The sequence below is a fragment of the Callorhinchus milii genome, unplaced genomic scaffold (assembly GCF_018977255.1).
Source record: "Callorhinchus milii isolate IMCB2004 unplaced genomic scaffold, IMCB_Cmil_1.0 Scaffold3, whole genome shotgun sequence".
Taxonomy (NCBI): domain Eukaryota; kingdom Metazoa; phylum Chordata; class Chondrichthyes; order Chimaeriformes; family Callorhinchidae; genus Callorhinchus; species Callorhinchus milii.
Genome location: NW_024704744.1, coordinates 78604653 through 78631981, shown reverse-complemented (window position 1 = coordinate 78631981; position 27329 = coordinate 78604653). Strand labels below are relative to the sequence as shown.

The 27329-nt window shown below is 38.6% G+C and overlaps 2 protein-coding genes across 2 annotated transcripts in view; one reads left to right on the top strand and one right to left on the bottom strand.

Annotated features, from left to right (window-relative positions):
- The window catches only part of ppp3r1a (protein phosphatase 3, regulatory subunit B, alpha a), a 35656-nt gene extending 18800 nt beyond the window's left edge, over nt 1-16856 (top strand). Inside the window, exons 3-6 of the mRNA XM_042333068.1 lie at nt 6730-6906; nt 11392-11451; nt 14299-14483; nt 14819-16856. Of these exons, the coding sequence (XP_042189002.1) occupies nt 6730-6906; nt 11392-11451; nt 14299-14483; nt 14819-14866 (470 nt within the window). The 3' untranslated portion in view covers nt 14867-16856. The remainder of the gene's footprint in view (nt 1-6729; nt 6907-11391; nt 11452-14298; nt 14484-14818) is intronic.
- An 862-nt stretch (nt 16857-17718) lies between these two features.
- pno1 (partner of NOB1 homolog) lies at nt 17719-27329 on the bottom strand. Its single transcript, XM_007892274.2, has 7 exons — nt 27017-27329; nt 22879-23028; nt 22157-22240; nt 21029-21089; nt 20673-20790; nt 19176-19246; nt 17719-18041 (listed from the first exon to the last, which is right to left on the bottom strand). Exons 1-7 carry the CDS (start codon nt 27224-27226, stop codon nt 17974-17976), a joined length of 762 nt encoding a protein of 253 aa, XP_007890465.2. The 5' UTR covers nt 27227-27329; the 3' UTR covers nt 17719-17973.

The following is a 27329-nucleotide window of genomic DNA, read 5'->3' as shown; positions in this document are numbered from 1 at the left end:
CATAACCTTAGTTGATACTCCAAAGCAGTACTAGGGATATGTTGCATTGTCGGAGGTGTCGACCTTCGGAGGCGATGTTGAACCGAGGTTAAAGATCCCATCGCACTATTTGAAAAGAGAAAAGAATTTCTCCCGGTTTCCTTGTCAACAATCCCTCAATTAAAATTCACTCACTCTATGGCTGTTTGTGGGACATTGTTGTGTGCAATTGGCTGCCGCGTTCGCCCACAAAAAGTCAATTCACTTTACAGTGTGTTCTGTGAAGCGCTTTGGGATGTCCTCCCGACGTGAAAAGCGCTATATCAAATGCAAGGATTATTATTATTATTATTATATCCTGTGAAGTGCTTTGAGACGTCTCAACAACGTGATAAGGCAATATATCATGCAAGGATTATTATTCAAATGTTTTACCACTGAGGTCCAGTCTCTGTGTTCCTGTGGAAGTTTAAAATCCCGTGGGACAATTCTAAGATAAGGAAATTTCTGCTCATGTCCTGTCCAACAATCTCTCCGATAAAATTGGCTGTTTGTGTAACATTTCTGTGTGCAAAATTGGCTGCTGCATTTTCCCTACAAAATACTCATTGCACTCTGCAGAAAAGCCTGTAAAGCTCTTTGAGATTGTCAACATGATACAGTACTATATTGAATGCAAGAATTATTAAAGGATTATTATTTCTGACCTCTTAGGTATTGCAATGATTTTAATCGCATTTTCAGACAGGTGGCAGTAGCAGTACAATTCCTGCGAGGGAATTGTGATGGAGGCCGATTGCTTTGTGTATAACTAGGTCATTAGCTGGGCCAATAGAAAAATGCGGAAATGTTTGCCAAAAATTGCGGGACATTTGCCCGTATTGCAGGAATTGCGGAGGCGTTTGCTAAATTCTGTAGAAAATTGTGGGGCAGTTGGTGCTGTTGAGACACGCATTTTGTGAAACAACTCAGATTAAAACTATAGGCATACATTTCCTGAATGTGTAGTTCTATTTAAAGTACTAAAAATGTTAATTTGAATAGTACAGCATTTACCATGGTCACAGGAGCTCAGTTTAGACTGGGAGCTGGGTGAAGCTGGTTTCCTGCACTCGCTGCTTCCCGCAGAACAAGCGGGAGACTGGCTTCGCCCAGCGACCAGAGCCGCTCCACCAACAGTTGCAGCGTCGAGCAAACAACACGCGAGGCCTGGGGCCTAACACACTGTGTGTACAGCTATGTAGCGGAGGGGGTGATTGTATTGGAGAAGGGGGTTTGTAGCGGATTCTACGGGAAAAGTGGAGCTAATTTTCCTCTTGGCACAGGTCATTAGCCACATTGGCATTTCAAAATGGAAGCCTGGCCAGTAGGGCTGTGCGATCTGTTTCCTAGAGGTAGGACAAGATTTTCGCTCAGATACTTAAATGACTTTAAAACTTTTTTTATTTATAAAAGATTGCAAAACAGTAATACAAGGATCTGACTTATTTTTCTTCCATTAATTCCCACATCTAAAACCCATCAGATGTCTACTTAATGCAGTGAATTTGTATAGTGTTTTTAAATTAGTTGTAGTTTAATGTAGAATATTTACATCAGTATGGCAGTTATTAATGGAATGTAACAGAATAGATTTCGATTCTGACAACCACAGTTTTATTAATTATGATCCTCACAAAAATACCTTGACTTCAGCACCTTTTGTTGTACTTCTCATGTTCTCCCTCCCTCTCTTCCCCCACCCACCACCCACCACCAGTCTTACCGCCTTCTTTTCTGAAGGTAGTTACTTGTGTTGAGATGCAAATTCTTAGCTTGTCCAGGATGAGTGTTGACAGATTATTTGACGGGTTTTTTTTAGGGAGGTGGGGGGGGAGGGGGAAGAGAATTAGGCAACAAATCCTGATTCCGCTGTTCACATGTGCAGTTTCTGTTTGGGATCACTGGTAGCAATCAGGACAGGGATCCTTAGCTTCTTTGTCCAAACATTTATGCAATGTTTTATGGTTAAATACATAATCTCAATTCACAAGACACCGGTAAATTCAATTAGAAAAAGATTTCCGAAGGATTAATGTAGGCTGATGAGATGAATCTGAAGTAAGTACACACAGGTGCTTTGTCATTTTATTTGATTGAGATGGTTAAGAGTATCTTCCAATATAATCAACATTACTGGACTCCTTGCACAAATATACATTCTAACTTCTAAAATCAGTGTCACAATCCTGATTGTGGCATTTTGCCGCAATACCACAGTTAGTGAAGTTACTTTCAAGTCTAGGGTCTGATGCTGGTAGCACAATTGGAAGAGACTGTCTGCAACTCAGCTGGGTCTCTTTCCCTCTCCTTTCCTCCCTCCCTCCCCCCAGAAATGCTCGAGGGACTTGCTTGATGGGCAAGCTGGCTTCCTTCTTCCATTGATCCTCAACATATTTTTTACGTAAAATGGATGAGAAGTTTAAAAAAAACTTTACAGTATATTTTAGCTTTTCTCTATAGCAACTATAAAGTGAAGGAAAGAAATAGAAGTTCTAACAGGAGGCAATAAAGGGGGCAAAATCTGTTTAAAAATGCATGCTCCATAGAGTCTGGCAGCTTGTACCTTAACATCATATGAAGTATTCCACATTGTGACTGTTTTGTGTTGCACTAAATTTAAACCACCCCTGTGGTGTAAACAGTATGGACAGCTGATTTTTTTTGGCTTCAACCTTCCAGATTACAAAATCACATCAGATTGCAACCTTTTGTATCAAATGTTTTCCAGTTCTTTTTCATTTTACCAACTTTGCACCTCTTCTTTCCTCAACTGGAAGGTTTGACTTCTTTCCATTTTACAGTGGTGTGGTTCCACGGATACTGGTCGCATTTATCAACATTCAACAATAGTAGCATTCCCACATCCAAGTGGTTGTTCATGTGTGAGACTTGGTGTTGAGTATTGGCGGTTGTGGGAGGGTATCACAGCTAAGTACATTCCTGTTCTTGCCCCAAAATGCATGCACATGAACAAATTGTAGCAGAAATCTCTTGGTGGTAATTAGGAGTGGGACCCTGACCAACATTTTCTCTTCTTTTCCTAGCAGAAGGGCACTGAGACCAATTGTAGTGCCTTAACTGCTGGCTTGAATCAAACAGACTGTGATTCAAACCTGTTTTTTATGGCCTGGTGCTCACCAGATGGTACTTTACTCATTAGGCCATTGGGAGGTAGTTTTTGGAATTCGAATGCTCTTTGCTGAAAATAGAGCAGCATCAACTACTTATACCTTGATTTGTTTTACTGCAATTGAAACCAGAGCAATTGGCATTGCTAAACTGATTTGCTCTGGTAGCAGTTCATTTAATACACTTGCTTAAGTGTCAGAAGGTTGTGGGTTAAGTGAAATGAATGAATGGTTGGGTGAATAGAGTGCCAGGCAGCACTGCATTGTCAGAGGGTGCCATCCTTCAGATGAGATGCTAAACTGAGGTCCCATCTGCCTGTCTAGGTGAATGTTAGATTTCATGACACTTTGAAAAGTATGTCCTGTTTCCCAGCCAATAATCCTCCAGATACAATTAGTGATTGACTTCATGCTGTTTGTGGGATATTGCTGTGTGCAAAGTGGCTGCCGCATTTGCCTACAACTGTTCCCTACACTTCACAGGGAAATACTGAGACTTGCATTGAGAGTTTTCGATGAGTTGCTAAGGTGCTATTTCATATGCCAGGATTATTTTGTATTAAAATCTGTGTCTTGGTGGTATAAGGATGCGTTCCTTTCACAAGCCACCTCAAGACCTTTGAAATTGCCCGTGCCAAATTAGGAGATGTTTTGTGACCTAAATCAGCCAAACTCATTTCACTATAGAGCTATAGTGTCTCTCTGTCTGAGAAGAGAACATTACGCTAGTGTGAAACAATTGCTTTCTAATGTCAATTATAGATTCTGATAAACTATGCAGAAACTTGGTAAGTTGTTGCTATAGATCCATTCATTGATTCATTCAGTGTAATAAAATCCTTACATTTTGATATGTTGCAGATTAAATGTAGCATGGTTAAATCTCACCCCTTTTTCGGAATATTTCACCCTCATTCAGCATCCTTCATATCATTGGGTTAAAATGCCATTAGGCCCCAGGATATTTGGGGGGAATCAAAAATTAAGTTTTAGTTTTATCAGTTGTGTGATGTGTGCTGTTCTGTGTTCTGGTTGCCTGTACCATAGCAATGAAAATCCGTTCTTTTTGGATAAATCAAAACAACTAAAAAGGGACAAGATGTCCCAGGGACTCCCAAGGTGGGAGTGCAATGTATGGAAGATTGCTACCATTTGAAGAATGAGGAATACTGTAAAGTAGGTAATCTCTAGGGATAGCATCAGCTGGATGGGCAGAATGGTCTGTTTCTGAGTTGTACCTTTTATGAATCTCTTCCTGTTTCGACATCTTCCACATACCATTGGGTTCAACTCTGCTGGCTACAGAAGTTGGAAAAGAAATTGAGCTTTTAAATAATTAAATCATTTCATTATCAAAAAGAGGAACAACTTTTTGTTATCCAATTTTCTTTGTAATCTTTCAAAAGAAAACAAAGTGCTTGTAGTCAGACTACTTAGTAATCAGGAAATAAATTATTCATTCTTCTTAAATTTCTGAAATCAGGTTTCTTGAATGTGAAAAGCTTCATGTTTTCAAAGAATTTGCCTCCTGCTTTAATCAGCTAGCCTGGCTCAGTTAGCAGCACTCTTCTCTTTAAATCAAGATTGTGGGTACCTCACCCTTCCGAAAACCAGCTCCCAGCTCAGGTACAGACTTTCAACTGCCCATTGCTTTGGGATATCCTCCCAACATGAAAGGTTCTTTATAAATGTAATTTGTTCTTCAACTACCACATACTCTAAGCTGATGCTCCATTGCAGTGCTGGGGGTGTGCTGCATTGTTTCGACGTATTGTCCTTTGGTTGAGACATTAAACCTAGACCCAGTCTGCCTGTCCAGGGGGACGTTAAATAGCCCTTAGCATTATCTGAAAGGAGAAGTTTTTCCTGGGTTTCTGGCCAACTAACCCCCCAAATAAAATTGGTTACTCACTCCACAGTTGTTTATGGGGCATTGCTGTGTGGAAATTTACGGTTGCATTCACCCTCAAATTAGGCACAGTCACACCACTGTGAAGCACCTTGATGATATAAAGGTGCTATATTAAATGCAAGGATTATTATATAACCAATATTGTTTTAATCTGGAAAACGGCCTTCATTTTTGTATTTGTATAAAGTAAATTATTCATGTGATTTTTTTTGCACAAAGTGCATTTAACTTTTAGAGGCACAGTGACTACCAAATGAATGGAGTTGGTGATAACTCGAACTCCGCATTACGTTCTTTTTTAAAATTAGACCAGCATTGTTTGCATTATTTGTTACCAGGTTGGGCCTTTTATTTGTGAAGTCCATAACCACTCCCAGGTTTTGTCTCCATGTCAAGTTACAACTGTTAATCTTGTAATGAACATCCATGTTCACACCTACATTAACCAGACTGCTGAGCCTCTCTAGAACCATTAGAATAATTGGTTCCAAGTACCTGCTTTGTCATCCCACACACATTTGTATTGTCAGCAAGCTTAGAAATTCTGCTTATTATCTCCTCATCTGGGTCATTTATGTAGGTTGTCAAAAAAAATAGTCTGAGGACTGAGTGTTCATGGAAATCCACTAGTTACTATGAGACCCCACTGACTACTTTTCCTACTTGAAAAATGGTTGCCTGTGAGTTTCCTGTCTATTGAATTATGTTTTCATTAAATTTACTCAAAATAAAAAAAACTAACAAGCAGTGTAACCATAGATTTTCTAAGAGCTGAGGTAATTTTAATGAATGGGCTAGAAATATTTTATACATCTTCAGTGTTCAAAATCAATCTTTGTTTCCTTCCCTAAAAGTATCTTATTTCCCATTAACAGGGTAGTTCCGGTTGGATGTGTATTGAAATTACATTGACCTATTTCTTATCTACTGTATCTCAACAAATCCTATTTTAACATTTCAATGTGGCTCACCTTTTTAAGCATTGGTTTGAAACTTGGTTTAGCTATCAAAATTTATCGCAAGAATGGTACTGCATAATGTTGTGATTAGTCGGTGATTTTGGATCTTACTTGTTCAGAGCTGTATTTGTGTGAAATATAAGCTGTTGTCATTCATTTGACATGTTTACTGTGAAAGCAGCAAACCCATTCAATCATTAAACTAAACTGTATCCCATTCTCCACCCCCACATTTGTTTGAGGAGTGAAATTATGCTCTGTTACGATTAGTGGGCTCTTTGTGTTTGCCTGCTCAAACGCACTAAACCCTGACTCCCTAACTCTTGGGCAGGACAGGGATTGATTAGTCTGTCTGTCGGCTGAGCCATGTGACCACATTGGAGCTTAGTGTTCGTAACCAATGTGTTGTTCTGGTCTGTTGTCAGCATTGCACTAGCAGAGATCTGATCGAGATGGCCAAGGCCAGAGCAGACAAAAAGCTGGGTGAGCACCTAGTTCAAAGGACTATTTGATTGTTGAATAGCTTGATTTGGTTGAGTTTAATTTGAGAGACGTACTGTGTAACAAAGTTTTTATCGTGCATCTGTTGTTTGGAAAGATAGCTTATGTTTTTTATCGCCTAACTCCTCTTGAGTTTTTTGTAAGTGGTTCCGAGTTTTGTGCATCATGAAATGAAAATACTGATTCATCAATTTATTTTCTTTTTCAGTTGATGCTGATGAGATTAAACGACTAGGAAAACGGTTTAAGAAACTGGATTTGGACAATTCTGGTTCGCTGAGCGTAGAAGAGTTTATGTCTCTGCCCGAGTTACAACAAAACCCGCTAGTACAGCGAGTTATAGATATATTTGACACAGATGGAAATGGCGAAGTTGACTTCAAAGGTAAGAAAACAATACTAAATTTGTAGTGTCAGTTAAATGTAAAATCTGATTGGTAAAGAGCTATTTAAAGCCAAGATTGACCTGGACTTTACCTAGAATTTGATATTGTGTGTAGTTAAATATGTAAATTATATACTGTTTGGATTTAGGGCATTGTTCAGTAATTATGATCATCAGCTCTTACGTTTTTTTTCTTGCTATTTTTGTGTTGCATGAAGACATTTGTTATGGTTGATATTTTTGGCAAGGTGAGCAGCGCTGGCATAAAATTGCTTTCTTCAGGTTAGTTTATACTATAGATAATGTGGAGTTTAAAACTCTAATTTTAATTGATGGGGAGGGAGAAGAGAAAGGGACAGTTCTGGTTTATAGACGTGTTAATTTGGGTGAATCTTCCAGGTGATTTATAATTGATATATTCCGTACATGCCTACACATTGTCTGCTTAGAATTTATGAAATGTAAGAAGTAAACTAAACTTCTGTTAATATTGCTTTAATCTCTATTGTTTCCAATATCCTGTGTTGCCACACTGCAGGTTATCTCTAGGTGTTAACCCTTTATAAATCATATTAACTTCAATGGCCTATAAATATCCAAATCATCATACTGATTTAGAATAATGCTACTTTAATGTTTCAATGTTAACTGATGCATTTAATGGTAGTTACAAACCTTCAAACAGAAATATTTTCAAAAGGAAGCAAATTAAACATAGTACTAAAACAAAAAGCCATTTTGGGGCAGTTGACGTAGGTCAAATTTTGTTCTGAATTAACTTGCAATCAGCAGACAAAGATTATTTGAACTTTCAGATTTTCAGAAAAGCTTGATGTAAAATGATACTAGAGGCCACAACCTCCCATCTGGTGCAGCTGGGGATGGGCTTCTGAACAACATTTCATCTAAGGATATGTGGAGTCAGGAGATGGGGTTTAGCATTCCTAATGTGCAATATTACAGTAACTTGAATGTTGAGCATATAATTATTTTGCAAAAAAAATAAGGTATCAAATGGAGGCATACATGGCTACATTACAAATTCCATAATTAAGATACGTTTAATTCACAAATTGATTTATTTTTCAAACATTGGTCATTTTTGTTTGCTTTATTGAACCGTCTTTTAATAATAATAATAATAATCCTTGCATTTGATTTAGCGCCTCATCACGTCAGATGACGTCTTGGAGCGCTTCACAGGATTTATCGTGAAATGGAGTATCTTATTTCATGTCAACAGTTTGTTTTCTCTATGTTCAACAAATAATTGTGAATTTGAAAACTACATTTGGAATGAGGTAGATTATCTTAGTTTTGAAACTGGATTGTAATTTATTTTAAACTAGTTATTTTCATCTCGGTTGGTTTCTAATTTTCTTCAGTGCAAAATTTGGAGTCCTTTCCTAATCATACAATCAATGACTACTTAGATTTAATAATATAACTTCAATTTAGTCAGTTGCATAACAGTATGTTCTATGTAGACATGAACATAAGGTTTGTTCACAATTGATACATAAAGGATTTACCTATCTAATTAGATGTAATTGTCTTAAGCAAGACTTGATGTTTTTAAAGGCAGTGTTTTTTTCCGTGAATGCCAATTAATTGTACGTGACCAGAATAGCTAGTAAAAATAAACAGCTTGTATTTGTTACTTTTTTATGATAAATTGAGATGCCAATATACAAATTGCAGCCAAGTTGCGTCAACCTTAAGCTGGTTTCATCTCCATCTGGCCTTATGAAGTCTCTTCCTGTAATTCCCTAAGACCTTGAATAGGATTCAGTTGAAGGTGATGTGAAACTCCTCCTCATTAACGTAAAAATAACGTACGAGAGATTGAGATGTAGTAAAAGTGGCATACTGTTGGTTGCAAATATTTGTTGGAAACTAAATTTTCAATTGATTTTTGATTTGTGTCAACTTATTAGGATGCCCTAAATTTTGGTGTTGAATGAAAAGAGAAAAAATGGGGTTGTTTTTAGGCGGTGTAAGAACTTCTAGTATCTCTCAAACTTTAAGCGTTTAGTTTTTAATTGGAATCATTACTGTTTCATTTGGGAATTATTCTTGAAGTTAAAGTTGAAACATATCTAGTTTAAGATCTGTTAATCAGTATTGGGTTTTTTGGTCAACTTTCATTACAAATGATTTTAAGGTAGAAAGCTAAATCTTTGTAACTAATATTGGTTATGCCCAGTTAGATGATTTTGTGAAGCTTAGAAACAATAGTGCTTATGGGAAGGGTACACCATAGATTCTCAAGGTTAATACTGGAGGTGAGGGCCTATAATTATGAGTAGAGGTTGGAGTAGATACGACTCTGCGTTGGAGCAAAGAGCTTGAGGGGTGATATAGAAGTGTAACAATCCTGTGGGTCAGTAATTAGAGCACTCACCTCGCACGCGAGAGACCTGGGTTTGATTCACGGCAGGGTGAAACGTTGGGCACGTTTGTTTTATTCCACCCACCTCTGTTTACCTGGCAATGAGTAGGAACCCGGTTGTTAGTTGATTGGCGGATCGCTTTTCCAGGGGTAATAATTCCTTCAAAAAAAACTGTCAACCCCCAGCTCGGGTCTGAAACACTGATTGTCCAGCGCTCTGGGATGTCCTCCTGACGTGAAAGGTGCTATACAAATGTAATTTTGTTGTTGTTTGTAGGACTATTGGCTGCTATGTTTCACCCACAACATACAAAGTCAATTTGCTTTGAGACGTCTTGAAGAAGTGATAAAGCGCTATATCAAATACAAGGATTATTATATTTTTATTATAAGCTAGGGTTCTACACAAATGTAATTTGTTGTTGGGTTTGAGAGGATAAATGTCTGGCAGTTAAGTGAGTTGTGGACAAAATTACATGAATTGAAAAATATAGATTAGGTGTGTGAAGAGGAAAGTTAGGAAAAAGATTTTTTTTCCTCAGAGGGTTGTCAGTATGAAATAAATTGCTTGGGATCGCCGATGAGGCAGACTTGATTGCGCCATTTGAAAGAGATTTAGATAGACACATACAAACAGAGTATTGTCTACAAGGAAAGAGCATGGAATTCACATTAGATGGGCATCAATGGAGGAGCAAATACTGCATTGTATTATTATGGCTTTGTTGTAGATTTCTATGGTTCTAATCCAAAAATACCATCATGTTACTGCTTGGCGTTTCTGTAGAAATTAAAATACCATTATTCTAGCTTAGTCCATATTTCATGAAAGATACCGAAACAGTGTAGCTTTATGTTTGCTTTCCATTTTAGCAATTAAGGGAAAAGAAATTTTGAAGTGTCAAGAATAGTTTCCATTAACTTTCAATATTCGCAATGGGAGATGGGCGTGAGAGTTCCATCCTTGACTTGCATATGGTGTAGCCCAGAGTGTTGCATTTTTATATAGCTCCCAATGCATTAATCACCAAACAAGATCTCTTAACCCCCAAAATGTCTTGTTGCCTATTTTTTTTCCTGTTTTCTGCACTCTTCTTTCTCACTGATGCACGCAGACACGAATGGGAGGAGATTCTAATACAGATTTTCAAAATTCTGAGTAGTTGAACCGAGAGATCCAATTTGCACTGATTGATGAATCACTGAGGGTACAAATTGAGTATCATCTCATTAAAAGAATAAATAGCTGTTGAAGCTGAATCTACAACCAGATTTAAAAAGGAATTGGCTAATGCCTGAAGAAATATAATACAGTAGAAGGCCCAATATCCACATTAATTGGGACTGGCTTCACTGTGTATGCGTATTAAAATAGTGCAGATATCAAGTCTCTTTTGCATTTTTCTTTCTGTTTCTCTCTCCATCTTCTGTGTGACTTGTATTGGTGCTTTATTACTTACTGACCAAGGTTATGGAAAGACCAGTACTTTCCATGACCCTGGGAGATACAGTACTTGCAACAAGTTTTTTCTAAAAATTGGTTTGAGATGACTACTAGTAAAAAGGTAAGAATTGTTCAACAATATTTGGTCACACTATAGTGAGTGACAAGTCCATCTTGCTGTACCATTCCAACATCAAGCTATTTATTAAATGCATTCAGTGGTCCTGGGCACTACCTCTTTTCTATTTGTTAATCGCTCCCCGTGTGAAGAAATACTTTTGTCTTTTTTGTCCTAAAATTACCCTTCACAATTATGAACCTGTTCCATCTTGTCATGTTGCCATGGCATTTCTAAACACTTCTGGGTTGGTTTAGAACTTTTATTTTCCACAAGTTGATGAAAAGGAAACGGGTATATTAAACTTTAGTTTAATTTTTTTTTAAAAAAGCACAGTGCTGGCTGGTGAGCCTCTTCACTCAAAGGTTAGATGTGAAAAAAGTATTAATGGAACTCTTAGTATTGGTTTATTGAGTGCTATGTTGCAATTGAGTTGTAATATATAAATGCAGTCCAGTTTTAAGAGAGCAACCAGTTCAAAGGATCTAGTTATGTTATATAATTTGCTTTTGCAACATTGTTGTTTTTCAGAGTTTATTGAAGGTGTCTCCCAGTTTAGTGTGAAGGGTGATAAGGAACAGAAACTGCGATGTAAGTATGGCTTCTTTGTATCTGACAAGCTTTGATTTCCCTTGTTGCTGACTGTATGCACTTTATGTAAGTTCGAACTCAGTGCAGAGCACTTCAGTATAATGTGGTTTAGATAAAACATGGGAACACCGAGGACCCATGGTTTCTTCCTCCTCCTGACACTGACTGACCAGCTTCTTATACATGGTGTATAAATGCAGTAAGACTTGATTGCAGTGTAATTCTATCACGGGGTCCCATTTAATATATCAGTTGTGTGGTTAGAGTGCTCTTTCATTGTTAGGTGAAAAGATTGACCTGACATTTTAGTGTCATCTGGCTCCAGTGTTCCTTATTTTTGTTTTTTGTTTATTTATGTTTTTATTTGGTTGAACTGCTATCATTGTTATGTATAGAGGTTTGAGTTATTAGATTCTGTTTATCAATGTACACAATATAAAACATTTAAACAAATAGAATTTTCCCTTATAGACTTCAAATTACGTGTGTGTAATTTAAAAGCCTGTAATCTCAAGCAATATTGGTCTACTCTCTGAGGTTCTTAGACTACAGCTATTTGGTTCAATATTTTTAAATCTCTTATCAGTTTATGAAAATGAGGCTTATTAGGTGTATATTCTTATTCAGGTTGTGAAGATTTGATTCAAGTCAATTTCCCAATATATAGATATTTTAATAATCTAAATTTACTTCCACCCATTCTCTCTTCCCTCCCTTCCTCTGAAGGTATTTGATTCATTTTTCCTTCCACTAAGGGGACAAGTGCCATTAGGCATCTCACCCAAATAGACACTCTTTCTTGCCGTTGAACCTTGCCTATTTCACCAAATTCAGAGTTTTGGGTTGAAGGACAGGGTCAGATGATGTGGGACTGCTCCAAACTTTCAGATTTGTTGTTGAGTAGCTGATTGTGTCAAAGACCTATATGATCCCATCACACAAATTAGATTAGTGAATGTCTTTGCACTCTCTGCACTTCCTCCAATTAGGGAAAGGTCAGTATTCCAGTTGACTGGCAGATGTCCTTTTGAGAATAGAGACTTTCAGCACCTGTCCATCCAGAAGAATGAGCACTTTTTGAATGTTTTGCACACACGTTTGCATTTCTTAAGAGTATATTTCAAAATGTGGGAATGAACATTCTGAGCTGTTTTTAAAATTGTGAAAAATGTGTACCTAATCCAAGTTTTGGTACATTTAAAGTTTAAAGGCTCAATTACCTATTAGTAATGTTGTAACAGTTTGAGGCAAAAGTAGACCAATCATTGATCTATCTGGATGGCTTAACCATCCAAAATTCCTGAAAAATTCCTTTTGACGCGTCTTTTTTCAAACTCTTTCTAGTTCTTTGATCCGCATGCCTGTCAATCATTTACAATTCTGCTCTGCCTATTGGCATTTACTTTGATATCTTGTTTCTGTATATAACAGGAAAACAATCTTTTTTTTTGAATCTCTTCAAATTTCCCTCCCTCTGTCTTCCTTTCAAATTAGGCAAGACCTAGATGTCTCCAAGTTGTGCATAAATTTCATATCCCTCCATCATGTTCCGGAGAAGCGCTCTCGGGATACTAATCAGCATGAAGTGCGCAATATAAATGCAAGTTGTTGTATCACACTCCTTTGTAAGAACTGAATTATGTGTCAGCCTGGTTCAGAAGGTAGCACGGTCACATTTGTCAGAAGGTTGTGAGCTCAAGCCCCATGTCAGCACTTTAACCTCAGTCCAGTCTGACACTCCAGTGCAGTGGTGGCAGAATGCTGCATTGTCGGAGGCTCTGTGCTTCAGATGAGAAATTAAACTAACTTCCAGTCTACCTGTCAAGGTGGATGTTAAAGAACTCAAGGCATTATTAAGTGAAGGGATTTTTTTTCCGATGATTTAGCTATCTTATATTAATGCTCCCTTGTTTTACAGTGATCAACAATTAGAAACAATATTAACGTCCACTTTATCAAATTCTTTCATAACTTTAAATCTGTCAGGTCCCCTTTGTGTCTTCTCCAGTGAAACAAAAGCTCTAACCTGTCCAACTGTTTTTGGTAGCTGTAACTACTCTTTGGTAACACCCTAGTAAATGTACATTCCAGTAGCATTCTTTCCAAAGCTACTATCTCCTTCCTATAGTACAGCAACTGGAATTGCACTTACAAATGTGGTCTAACCACATTTATGAGTAGAGTATGCATACCCACATATTCAGCTATTCCGTATCCCTCTGGGTGTAGAAAATTATAAGAATCGAGGTGCATAAATTCAATTTATTGTCCTCTGGAATTCTGTCAAAGGTATTTAAATTTAATCTCCAAATTATTTGTATAAATTGTATATTGTGGTCACAATATTGCCCCCTTTGGCATCACTAAAGATGAGCTCTCAGCCAACCGCTATCTGTTGCTTTTTACTAAGCAGCCATTTGTATTCTTTCCCATGAAATGGAGCTCTATGAGATCTTATTGCCATGGCTGAACCATTTCTAAAATGTGTGAAGTGTTTTGAGATATTCTCACAATGTGAAAGGTGCTAAATAAATGTAAATCATTATTGTGAAATCGCTGAAAAATATTTATGAAGGGACTCACTTGCAATCACCTTAGTCAGTGCTTAAAGAATCCTGGGATGAAAGCCGTCAGACTCCAAAGTCCAGCCTTCCTTGAGCTTTTGCAACCTTCTCAATAGATTCTCCTTTGTGATGCTAAAAGCCTGGTCAACAAGTACTACTACTGAATACTAGAGTTTGATGTCCAAGCTTTAAAACCTCCAATGCGTCATGACTCCGTGTTTTAATAAATACATATATATTGCATCATGAATGCTAAATTTATACAACTTTTTATATTCCTCAGTTGCTTTCCGTATCTATGACATGGATAAGGATGGGTACATCTCCAATGGAGAGCTTTTCCAGGTACTGAAGATGATGGTCGGGAACAATCTAAAGGACACTCAACTACAGCAAATAGTAGACAAAACCATAATAAATGCGGACAAAGATGGAGATGGAAGAATATCCTTTGAAGAGTTTTGTGCAGTGAGTATTTAGATTTCAACAAAATGGGGCATCAATTAATACAAAAAATCACCTTTTAATTGAATTGTGTGCTAGGTTACAGCTCAAGGCAACACTCAGATGAGTTAAGGTTTTGAAGCAGTAGAGATTGGGTGGTAAAGGTTACAGATGCTCTGAAGCTTCAGTTCACTTGAGATGAAATGGAAATTATCTTTTGCTCCTCTGATTATTACCTTCCTGACATTTAAAAAAAACTAAGATGAAGCTCTTTGGAGCTTTTCATCTTGATTAATGGGGTAGTTTGCACTGTCTATGTGAGAAGGATGTGCTAATTTCTTTCACCATCACTCTTCTAGGTTGTAGGAGGCCTAGACATCCACAAAAAGATGGTCGTTGATGTGTGACCTCATTAAAGGCTCCACCCAACACTTCTGCTTTCTTCTCCATCTCTGAAGATCTGCTCAAGTTGTCCAGCAATGCTTTCTGTGTATTTAATGGAAGTATTTTCTCTGTGAAGCCACTTTTTCCAACATGAGCCTCATGAAGCCAACTAAGTGTTATTGAACTTCAATTCTCTCAATAACCAGTGTAGCACTTTAAAATCTGAAAGACAGCTGAAAAGGAGCATCTCAGTGTGATGGAGAAGGGGAAGGGGCTGGATTTTTATTTATTTCATTTTCATCTTTTATAACAAGGACGTATATCTATAGCTTTGTAAATGTAAAAGTAGTTGGTTGGGCTTTAATAATCAACATGATGCAGAGGCTTGATTTAAAAACAGTAGTCTACAAAGTGCCAAGCATGGATGACACAAAGCATTTTAAAATACTTTGTCATAAAATTGTTTTTATTTGGTTCCCCATTTATATGTATTTCACATCTGACAGATTGTAAGGAATCTGTTTAAAATTTCCTGTCTTTCCTGTGAACAGGGTTTAACTTGTACTGTTCTTGTTTTGATATATTGACTGTTTTGATAGAACACGTTTGTTTCCAGTCACTCAAACAAAATAATTTACATTTGTTTTGAATGTTTTGGGTTCCTCTTTTGAGGATTGTATCCCTTTCTACCAGCCTGTCTTTCATCAATTACTTTAGTATAATGTAGATGCCAAGAAACCTGCCCTTTGTGCAACTGTAAATGGCAGACTAATTATGTAGCATATCTTTCTGTATACTGTCTTGGTAAAGTCTGAGGATTACTACTGATTGAAGGGATCCCCAAAATACAAAATTACTGTTTTCAATCACATTGGATTGGTAGAACTGCAAGTTGATGCTTTGCATTTGAATCCTATGGTTGAAAACCAACTTTCAGTTGGTCTTTAAAGGCCATCTGAAAATATTGTTCATTTCATCATTCAAGTGTGCAATAATTCAAGGACTATAAAATGAAAAGCACCAGTTAACAAAAGAACTCTTCTTCAAAAATAAGTCACATTGAAAGTTTGAGTGGTTATACCTCCTGGTTATTTTTGCCACACATAATCTGGAGTTAGTTTTTCTCCCTAAAATGTTGTAGTTGCTCTTCACTTGTCTCCAACCTCCTGTGAGTTTGTGTACATGCAGCATGGGAGCAATGAGCTGAATTTCTTCTTCTTTGCCCCCCCACCTTGTCTCCCAAATAACCTTTTATAATCGCTTTGTTTTTTTTGCTAAGATATGAAGTTGTAAAGAAAGAAACAAAGTTTTTAATAGAGGCAACTAAACTTTACAGCAGGACTTGTTTATAATCTCCTTAATCCAGTCTCTTCATTTTATTAAGATGTGTAATGGGGGGGAAGGGGCAGGCCAGACTGCTTTATGTGCTTAGTAAAACTGCTCAAGCACCCCTATGCCATAGCTGTTCCTTCAGCTAAGTGCTGCACACTGGTGGGCTCTGTCTGTGAGAGATCCAGGTGCTTGGTGTCCTTGCATGACAAGAAACTTTTGCATGTAGATTGAAATATTCCTCCTGTTTACATAAATCGCAATGTTCATATAAAAGTTGCCAAATGTTGGTAAATGTTGAAGAAAAATAACTCCACTAAATGTATTCTTTCTTCCTCTGGATTGGTGCATGGCTTGCAACTACAGCCAGTTGTATCTGCTCCAGTGTCAACTGCCATGTGCTACGCTTCAAGGGGAATCTAGTCTTTTTGTGAATTTACTTGTACATAAGTATTTGTTATAGTCATGTAGAAATGCTCTTTCCCTTTGCTCGTGCATAATTTGACTGCAATCCAAGATAGTGCAAACATCTTTTCCTTATTACAAGGAATGAGTTTTTATTTAGATTGTGTGGGAAAACAATGTTGAATGTTTAGTTTTTTCTCTGCATGCTGCATCATATGCTGTGGGACTATTGGAACCTTCATACTGTAATAGTAAATTGAATAAAATATTTGAAACTTTTGTGTTTTGTCATTAAGGTAGTTCAGAAAGTTTAAAAAAAAATGTTTCTTCCTTAAAGAATATGAAATCATTTGGAAAATAGGTGACTGCAGGAAAATCAAGCAATAGAAAATAATTTCCCATTAATTGTTCTTCCAGTTCCTTTTGGTTCAATTTAACCTTGATTTTATATTCTTAAAAACCTGCATATACAAGTTTGGTAGCAGTAATACTTTGAAGACTTCAGCTCCGAACAAATCAAGTTAATGTTTCTAGATAGTTTAGAAATGGTAACCTGCAACTGGATTTTATAATCAGTTTGCATAATTCCTGAATTCATTTACACCATGGAATCCATCTGTAAAACTAGCGTGAGCTTAACTCTTAGTAAGTTCCAGTCTCATTTTAAGACTTGAGCTCATAATATTGCCCAGTTTTAGTCATCCCACTTTAGGGTGGATGGCTGGGCGATAGAGTGCATAGATTTATTAGGATACCAAGATCTCTTGGCTTGATCAATGAGTGAAACCTGGAGCACTTGGGCCTATTTTCACTGGAAGCCACAATAGGTCTTTAAAATCGAGGGGCTTTGATGGGGTGAAAGATGGTGCAGGCTGGTCACTAGAGGGCATCAACAAGAATTAGCAAGGGAAAGATTAGGGAGGAAAGAGAACCATATTAGCTTTCAATGGAGAATTAAATATAAAAGGATTATGGGGAAAAGGCAAGTAAACAGGACTGAATGAATTGCTCTTTCAAAGAGCCATAATGGCCTGTTGTTGCTTATATTTCTAATTCATGCTAAACTCCATGACACCAAGAATTCTGCAATTTTTAGAGAAACCAGCTATTGTCTCATACAATTGCAAGATGTACAAATATACTAGGGCATCTGGAACACTTTATTTGTTATATTATTCTTGGAATAAGTCAAACAATATTCAATCAGCAGTTTTACATTAAAAAGTGAATAAATCTTAAAATGTACAGATTAACTTGCAAAATTTACAGGATTCTAATGAGCTGTCATTCAATTCCAACTGCACCAGTGAACTAAATGGTGTGTAATCCATATCATCCACATAACCTCCATCAATTGTGCAAATTCACAATGCATTGAGTTCATTAATCCTGGGTGTCAGAAACGTTCTGCTGCTCTGCTTGCCACTGCTCGAATGTTACCATAAACTTTAGATGGTGGGCTCCCTGTAAGAAAATTATTTAAAAATGCTTAGCAGGTGAAATCTTGTACATCATTTTATTTGTACTGTAAAACTCACATACATCTTACTTTATAAATCATATAGTTGCCCGTGTTGTACATACACGCAAGTCTCATTCAATTTCCTATCAAACCCACTTGAGATTATTTTTTGCACTAGTTGTATTTTATAAAGAATCCGCTCCCCTATCCTGCACTTACTGGCTGCATTGAATCGCAGGCAATTATGTCTCATTAGTCAAAGCATAACGCACTTGCTGGCCGACTACATTGAATCTCGGGAAACGTAGTCTTGACCTATCAGTGCAAGCGCAGAACACCACCCCACCCGATTCAACATGATTCCAATGTTTGCCGAGAAGTGCATGCGTAGTTATTGGCCACATTTTATTAACATTAAAGAACCCGTGATACTATACGAAAAGGGAAGGTAGGTTACCCTGATTGCCTGGCCAATAACCCTCTATGGGACACTGCTGTGAAAATTGGCTGCTGGGTTCACCTCCACATAGTCACTGTACTTAATTATATGAAACACTAAAGTGATTAACACCTTGTGCTCTTAAGCCAATTACACATGTTCCTAAAGGGTTATGCTGCTATTTGTGAATGCCTTACATATTGCTATGAGGACTTTTCCCCCCCACATAGAATCATGAAAACAGTGACAAAGGATAAATAAGCAGGATGGCAGAGAACAAAAACAAGCAGCTTGATTTTTGTATGGTTAGAATTCAGACAAATTGATCTCAGAAGAGAAAAAAATGGATATTGTCTCTCCTGAGAAAGAGAATTATGGCGTGGCAATTAAAAGGCGAAAAGATGTGGGGTATTCGTATCTCAATGGAGTTTAGCACCAAAACAGAGGGTAAAGTCATTCTTTCCCCCTTTGGTATAAAACTAATTTACTTTGCCTTTATACTTATGAAGAAATCTAGTTCAGTCAGAATAAAAGCAACTAGAATGTAGCCCAGATACCCTTTAGTTTACTTAAATTTAAATAGGTAACCTCTATAAAATCTGCCATAATCTTTTTTAAATATACACTTTTTGGGTTATTGATTTTCTTGAAACTATCGACAATAGGTGAATGGAAACAAAGGTTGTCATTAACATACCCAGAATGAGATTGCAGATGGCTGTTCGAGCCATCTTAATATTCTGAAAAGAGCCGAGGATATGAATCTTCCTGTTAAAAGAGAATATGAGAATTGGGTTACTGCACTGTACGATACGCTAACTCATCTACATAATAGGTCACATTCTCACATTCTTAACTACAGTAAAAGATATCTTATAGCAGGTCAAACACACCAAATACCATAGACCCCATGTTCTTTGTGAGGTGTGACTTCGAAGATGTCAGGTCACTACTGCAGAACTTCTGAATCATGAAAAAATAATAATCCTGTATTTGATAGAGCGCCTCACCATGTCCTTGAGATGTCTCAAAGAACTTCACAGAATATAAAGTGAATTGACTATATTTTTCGTGGGGGAATCTCGGCAGCCACTTGCGCACAGCAGTGTGGACAAACAGTCGTGGATTTAGTGACTATTTTTTAAATTCTTTTTAAAAAAGGAATTATTAACCCCGCAAAAGTGTCAATCGACTAACAACCGGGTTCCTACTTACTGCTAGATAAACAGAGGCGTGTGGCCCAAGAAAACTTGCCCAACATTTCGCACTGCCGGGAATCGAACCCAGGTTTCTCGCTTGCTTGGCGAGTGTTTTAACCACTGAGCTACAGGACTCCACAAAGAGTTCAGGTTATTGTGCAAGTTCATGACCCCTTGAGTACCCCAGTTCATATTTAGCTTCAGAAATCCTTCATTCAATTACTAGGAGATTGATTTCAAATTCAAGTTATATTTGCAGCATTGGTATTGAGTATTGAGCAGTATTGAGTATGTAGAAAAGCAACACTGGAAGAAATATTCACATTAAAAGAAGTGTGATGTCACAAATGTCAGCCAATTTACGGATACCACTCAGCTTTTCTCGCATGCTCAACAGTCTCTGTGCGTTAGGAAGTTAACATATAACCTTAGGAAGTTCTTAAGACTTCTGAATCACCACAGAACATCACCCTGTTTATGTGCATGCAGCATAAAGAAAACATTGGCAGAGAGGGGAATATAAAATAGAGCTGCTAGAAGTGAAGTCCCGCTATGATTTTATGTTAACTCCAATTTATTTTTGCCTAAAATTACAATTGCTACACTTGAAGCGCTTGAGACATCCTCCTGATTGAAAAGATAGTGTACCAAATGCAAGGATTATTACCTTTATTGAAAACACACTATTCGTGGAAATAACATCATCCACCAGCAAATACAAAGCACATTATAGGTGCACTGCACTATGTGAAATTACTAGTCAGTTATGCAATTTCCACAAATGGTATACGCAGATCATATGTCTAATAAATATAAATACGTCTTACATTGTAACCAATCATTTATATTGAGTCCCAAAGACAGATATATCCTGGAATGGATGTTGTAATATCCTATAATATTAATGTCGATTCTATATTCAAAGTGTGCTGATTGAGCTCAGCTTGAAGAAAAAAACAAGATAAAATGAATCCAGATAAACTCCCTTTACTTACGAATCAGCAAGCACTATTCTTGTCCTGGTTACGTTCTCTATTGTAAATTTGGTTTTTCCTCCTTTGCCAGCGATTCGTCCTATTGCTCTAGAAAGATGATCACCTTTTAATGGTTTCACTAGAGAAAGGAAACATTCTGATTAGAAACAGTTCTGATCATAAACACTGGTTTACCTTTCAGATCGTTACACACACACATATATATATATATCTGTATAAAAAAATGTCGAGCACTTGGATTAGCAGCACCAAATTCCTGTAATTTCTTATACAGCACAAACATGACCGTCAACAACATTATCTAGGCCAAGCATGGCTTTAAAACTGAAGGAATTACTGAAGCATAAATGGCTCACCATCTGTAATATCAAATGTTTCCAGGAACAGGTCGTCCAATCGAATCAGTGCTAAGGCATCCTGGATATCAAAAAAACAAGTTCAATGAGGATTACAAAGCAATAAATTTTATTCTAAACATGCGTGGGAAAAACCCCATTCCAATCACGATTACAGAAATATTACTATACGAACAGATAAGGGAAACTATTTCTTCTCATCAGTCGAAAAGAATTTACAAAGAAATGCAAATCCACTATTAAGTAAATTTACACTAAAAAGCAACAATAAATTTGCATGTGTATTGGCCAAATGTGCAAAGCTCAAAATTTAGAAATACAGATTGCTTGGACTTTTGAGGAGCTAAAAGCAGCAGAGCTTGCACCATGTAATTAAAGGCAAATCATAATCCATAATATGTTGTGGCAGTCATAGTTGCAAAGATTTGACACAGTCGACCACGCCATCTTCATCCACCGCTCTCCTCCCTCATCCACCTTAGTGGGATCGCACTCGCCTGATTCGAGTCCTACTTCATAAACCACCTTCACTTTTATCTCTTCAAGAATGTTGGCCATCCTTGGCCCCCCCTCCTCTTCCTGATCTACAAATCTTTAGGTGTGATTTGAAGATGGCCAAAGAGGAGATAAAACGGAGGGATTGAGTTAGGGAGTTCCAGAGATTTAGGGCTTAAGTGTCTAAAAGTGGCTTCACTACACGTTCAGTCATCGTCTCATCCTCAGCCCAACTTGCCTCCCATCCCTCCTGAGTCCAACTCCCAGCTCAAGTGCAAATAACCCTCGATTGTCCAGCGCCTTGGATGCCCCCTAATGTGAAAGGCAATATCTAAGTAATATTTGTTGTTGTTGAAAGCACTGGTGCCAATAATGGAACAGAGATGGGCATGCAGAAGACCCGAGCCAGCTGGGCGAGTGTGCGCAGATTGGAGAGGTAGTGAGGTGCCAGGCGTGAAGCGATTTGAAAGTGAGGATTTTGAAAACGATCTGTTCTGCAACAGAGGGCTAGCGGAACCGGGCAAGAACTTGACTGTCGGGGTGTGGAGCCTGGTGTAAGCGAGGACACGAGCAGCAGAGTTTTGTATCATTCGGACCTTGTTTATAACAACACACTATGCTACATTAACTTACCTCCACCTGGAATCCAAGAATAAATGCCTTTACAAAGTCTGCAGCTTTTGTCAGTGAAGCGATCTCCTGCGTTTCTTTACAAGTCTAGAAGATGGCAGTAAAATTTCATAAATCTTCACAAATCACACCTTTTACAAGTATAGAAAATCTCTGAATGGGAAGGGGGGGGGGGGTGAAGGACAAATGCAGAACAAATAGCCCTCATGACTGCATATAAGAACAACTTGAAACTAGTATTACCAGCCTACAGATCATATCAAACATTAATTACAGAATAAGACTTGCACTTGTATCGAATGATCACTTGAAATCAGTGCTGGCCTGAAAATATACATCATATCACACCTTTGACAATAATAGCTCATCAACTGCAACAATTGAAACCAGCAACAAATTAGTTTTCTTAGGGAGTTTTTGCAACGAAACCTTGAATTTGTATTACAACTGTCCTTCTATGGATGAGCCACTATATTTCAAACATAGACACTATATCAAATGCGAAGATTTATTTTAGGATTAAATGGCTTGTCTTCACCAAACAGTTTATATACCGGTCAAGTATCACTTGAAAGCAGGTGCAAGTGACTAAACTAAACACCTTATCTTGACAAGAAATGAATTAATACTTGCCACAAGCATTTACACCAATACCTCAATATAATACCTCAACACGCTTTGTGCTTTTTTTTCTTCAATATCGCAGAAGTTAAAAATAGAAGTACCTTGACTTCAACATTTCTCGTTTTCAAGTTGAACCTCACTTGCAAATGCAAGTGTTCAACGATAGGAGTAAAGATTTTCAACCAGTTTTCTTTTAGAGGTGTGTATCTGTGTGCTGGTACAGGAATTTTGCGGATTTCATGTTTGTCATCCTAAAAAAGAAAAAAGGACCACATTATAAATGAAAGGAAACTAAAATATTTATTTTTTAAAAAAAGATGAGGATGGGTTGGGGCGGGGGGGTGTAAGATCGAGAAGTAAAATCAACTCCTTTGATTTTTTTTCTCCCAGTGCTTAAAAATGCTGGTAACTGGCAGTACCATTATTATAATGAATAAGATGTCTTCTGCCCGTGGGATTCAAACTGAGCCAAAGTAAACTGTATTGGACGCTCCAAGATTTGCTATTGTTAGTTGAAATTTGACATCTCAAATTTATTTTCAACTTTACCAATTGGTAATGATGGACTCTTTATTTCTAAAATTTTTAAATATATCACAATAATTGCATTTATGTTTTTTGGCTTTACTGGGTGGCAAATGTAAGACACAAGTCTTTTTTTGTTGTTTAACTCATTTAAGCAATAAATAAGTCTAACTAAAGAATTAAAAGCACAACATCACTGGAAGCATGATTCTGTGTGTGTGTGGGGGGGTTTAAATGGAGGGTTTAGGCTCCAGTTCAGCTGACAGTTAAACATTCCTCATGAGTGACCTGCATCAATAGATCACTGTGACCACTGGATAGCAACTCTGATGTAGAACACTGCTCATGATGGCTTAACAACAACAACAAAATTACATTTGTATAGCGCCTTCACGTCGGGAGGACATCCCAAGTTGCTCGACAGACAGAGTTACGGACCCGAGCTGGGGGACGATGGAAAGCGGGTGGGGGGGAAAGCAGAGAGATCGAAAGTACGATCAAAGAGGAGGGTCTTGAGGTGGATCTTGAAGGTGGCGAGGGATGGGGCAAGACGCAATTCTAGAGGGTGGGGCCAGAGTGGTGGAAGGTCCGCCCGCCAATAGTGGGGCGAGCAAGGCGGAGGATGTGAAGCAGGCTGGAGCCCGCTGAGCGGAGTGAGCGAACAGGATGGTAAGGGGTTAGGAGATCGGAGAGAGGTAACATATCCCATGCATGCAAGAGGCTACCAGAATGGCCTTCAAGCAAAGCAGTACAGGCAGAAGCAAAAACAATACATGGATGGGAGCAAAGTTGTCTTCTATTCAGAAACATCTTGGTATTTGGTAAATAAATATTGTTGCCTTCAGCCTTATTGCTGATTAGTTTTGTAACATCCACTTTTATAAGACTATATATGTTCACACAGAGTCCAGTACCAGACAAACAAAATTGCTCTACCCTGCAAGCTGATTCTAATTCTGAGGAAAGATTTGTAAGGAAAGCAGAATTCTGAATTGCAGGAGAATAAAAAGGCACAAACATGACAATTTTCAAGCATTTTTACCTAAGCCGATTCGTTACTCTACCTCGACTGTGAGAACGGATGTAGAATAGCAAGCCTTTTCCAACACCAACTGCACCTCGAAGTATGCCCTTGTGTATTTTTTCACACAATGTCATTTTGCTGATTGTTTAACATATTGTGTCAAACTTTTAACAGAATACGAATTGTTATTTTATGAACAGTTTAGGAAAACAACATCTCATTTAGCAATCTTAATTATACACATCAATGAATCGTTAACACAACATTACTATAACGTAACTCTACTTCTCCACTCCCCCCTCCGGGCTGCAAGGTCAAATATCCATCGTCACTGTCAACCTTTCCTATTCCCTCTTCTTCTGGACATATAACTGTGTTACAATTCTACGCTACCAAGTACCTTTCACCCAGTGCTTTGTCCAAAGGGTCTATTATTAATTACAAAATCTTGACAGTGAGTGGCTAATCAACTGTTCGGGGGATCAGAGCTGACCCTGGCCTGTCCAACTTCAACACTGTCTTTGGATAACAGTCTCTGGCTGATATTGTCCTCCCTAATCCAGTAGCTCTGAGGCCAATTGTAGCACCTCTGACCAGATAACTCAACGTAGAATGAGATTTGATCCTTCAACTATTCTGTGTGGTGTAGTAATAATAACCCTTGCATTTTGATATAGCGACTTATCACTGTAAAGTGAATTGACTGTATATTTTGTGGGTGAAAAGCGGCAGCCAATTGCACACAGCAGTGTCCCACAAATAGTCGTGGATTGAGTGACCAATTTATTTATTTTTTTGTAGGAATTGTTACCCCCGGAAAAGCGATCCGCCAAACGACTAACCAAGTTCCTGCTTACTGTGAGGTAAACAGAGCCGTGTGGAATAAGAAAACTTGGCCAACTTTTGCCCTGCCCGGAATCAAACCCAGGGCTCTTGCTTGCGAGGCGAGCGCTCTAATCACTGAGCCACAGGACTCCATGAAGCCACCAGAGGAGACAATAGTGCCCTTCTACCACTTGTAAAATTTAAACAAAATAGAGAACAAGAGTAATAATTTTAAACACCACAATCTTTGAGATGTCTTGAGGACATGATAAGGCACTATATCAAATGCAAGGATTATTATTATTAATAGTATATAATCTAGGATTCCAGAGCATATAGGTGGAAGGGAAGGCAGCTGCAGCAGTGAAATAATACGGTGGAAAATCTACAGTTTCAACCATTTTCTGAAAGAGCAAAACAGATTTTGTGTTTGACCCCTTCTTGAGATTTTGTCCACCGCGAATAACAACAATATTCCTTGAATTTAGTGGAGTCCTGTAGCTCAGTGGTTAGAGCACTCGCTTTGCAAGCGAGAGACCTGAGTTCAATTCCAGGCAGAGAGCGAAACCTTGGGCAAGTTTCCTTACTCCACACAGAGCCTAATAATAATCCCTCCCAAACCAAAAACAATAATAAATTGGTCATTTTCAATCTACGACTGTTTGTGGGACATTGCTGTGCGCAATTGGCTGCCGCGTTCACCCACAAATATACGGTCAATTCACTTTACAGTGTGTTCTGTGAAGCGCTTTGGGACGTCCTCCCGACGTGAAAAGCGCTATATCAAAGGTAAGGATTATTTATTATTATATAGCACTTCGTCATGTCGTTGAGGTGTCTCAAAGCACTTCACAGAATATACTATAAGGTTAAATGACAGTATATTTTGGCCAACTGCGACGGCCAATTGCACGCAGCAGTGTCCCGCAAGCGTCATATGCAGCATACAGAATGCCGGCAACCCTGTCACGAGTAGCAGCGGCGAACTAAGTAGTCAGTGGAAGTAAAGGCAAAGACTGGAAATAAGAAATCAAGAAATCAAAAAAAATCTGGCGACAATATGCAGTTTACAGCAGAGTCCTGTGAATCGCGCGGAGAGAGAGCCTTTTGATATGATATGAAAGGCACAATATCAAATGCAAGGATTATTATTTACACCACTTGATTTTGATATAGGGCAGCACCGAAACATCTCAAAGCACTTTTTTTCTGGGTGGGGGGGGGGATTTACTGTAAAGTGTAGTAACTGTTTGTTGGTGAATGCAGCAGCCAACGGAGGGTGTGTGTGCGTGTGTGGGAGAGAGAGGGAGGGGTTTGGTGTGGTGGTGGTGGGGAGGGAATGTTATAGGGATTATTAACCAAAACGCCGAGAGGAAAACTCCTTTGAGATTTTGTTTTTCCCCGAAAAAAAAATACCCGCAACAATTCCGCGCTCTTTTAACAACAATGTGCACGGATCCTAAACTCAGGAAAATAATAATAATAATAATAATAATAATCCTTGCATTTGATATAGCGCTTTTCACGTCGGGAGGACGTCCCAAAGCGCTTCACAGAACACACTGTAAAGTGAGTTGACTGTATATTTGTGGGCGAACGCGGCAGCCAATTGCGCACAGCAATGTCCCACAAACAGTCGTCGATTGAAAATGACCAATTTAATTATTGTTTTTGGTTTTGGAGGGATTAAAGTTCGCGCATCTGAAAATTAAAAGCGGGTCAAAACCGTACCTCCCCCCCAGTAACCCCCCCAGTCAGGGAGAGAGGCTGTGTGTGTGTGTGTGTGTGTGTGTGTCTCTCCCCCCGGGGGCTGCCATGCCCAGGGCCCAGGGCCTGCGCCCTCCCTCACTCCCTCCCTCCCTCACCGCCAGCAGCTCTCCGGAGATGGGGGGCAGGTTCGGCCTCTTCCCGGCCGACGGGGCCTCGGTGTCCATGTGCGTCTCGTCCGCTTTCCTTTTACCCCGGCGCCGCTTCCTCTTGACGCCGATGAACTCGTGGCTTAAGGCCGCCTCCGCCGCCGCCGCCTCCTCCTCCGCCGCCGCCGCCACCACCGTCGTCGTCGTCTCCATCTCCATAACGGCCGCCGCTCGAGCTCCAACTCGTGAGCCCCAGTGCGCTGAAGCAAGGACCCCACCCTCCTTCACCGAGCTGCCCGCGGCGCGCCCGTACTCCTCTCCT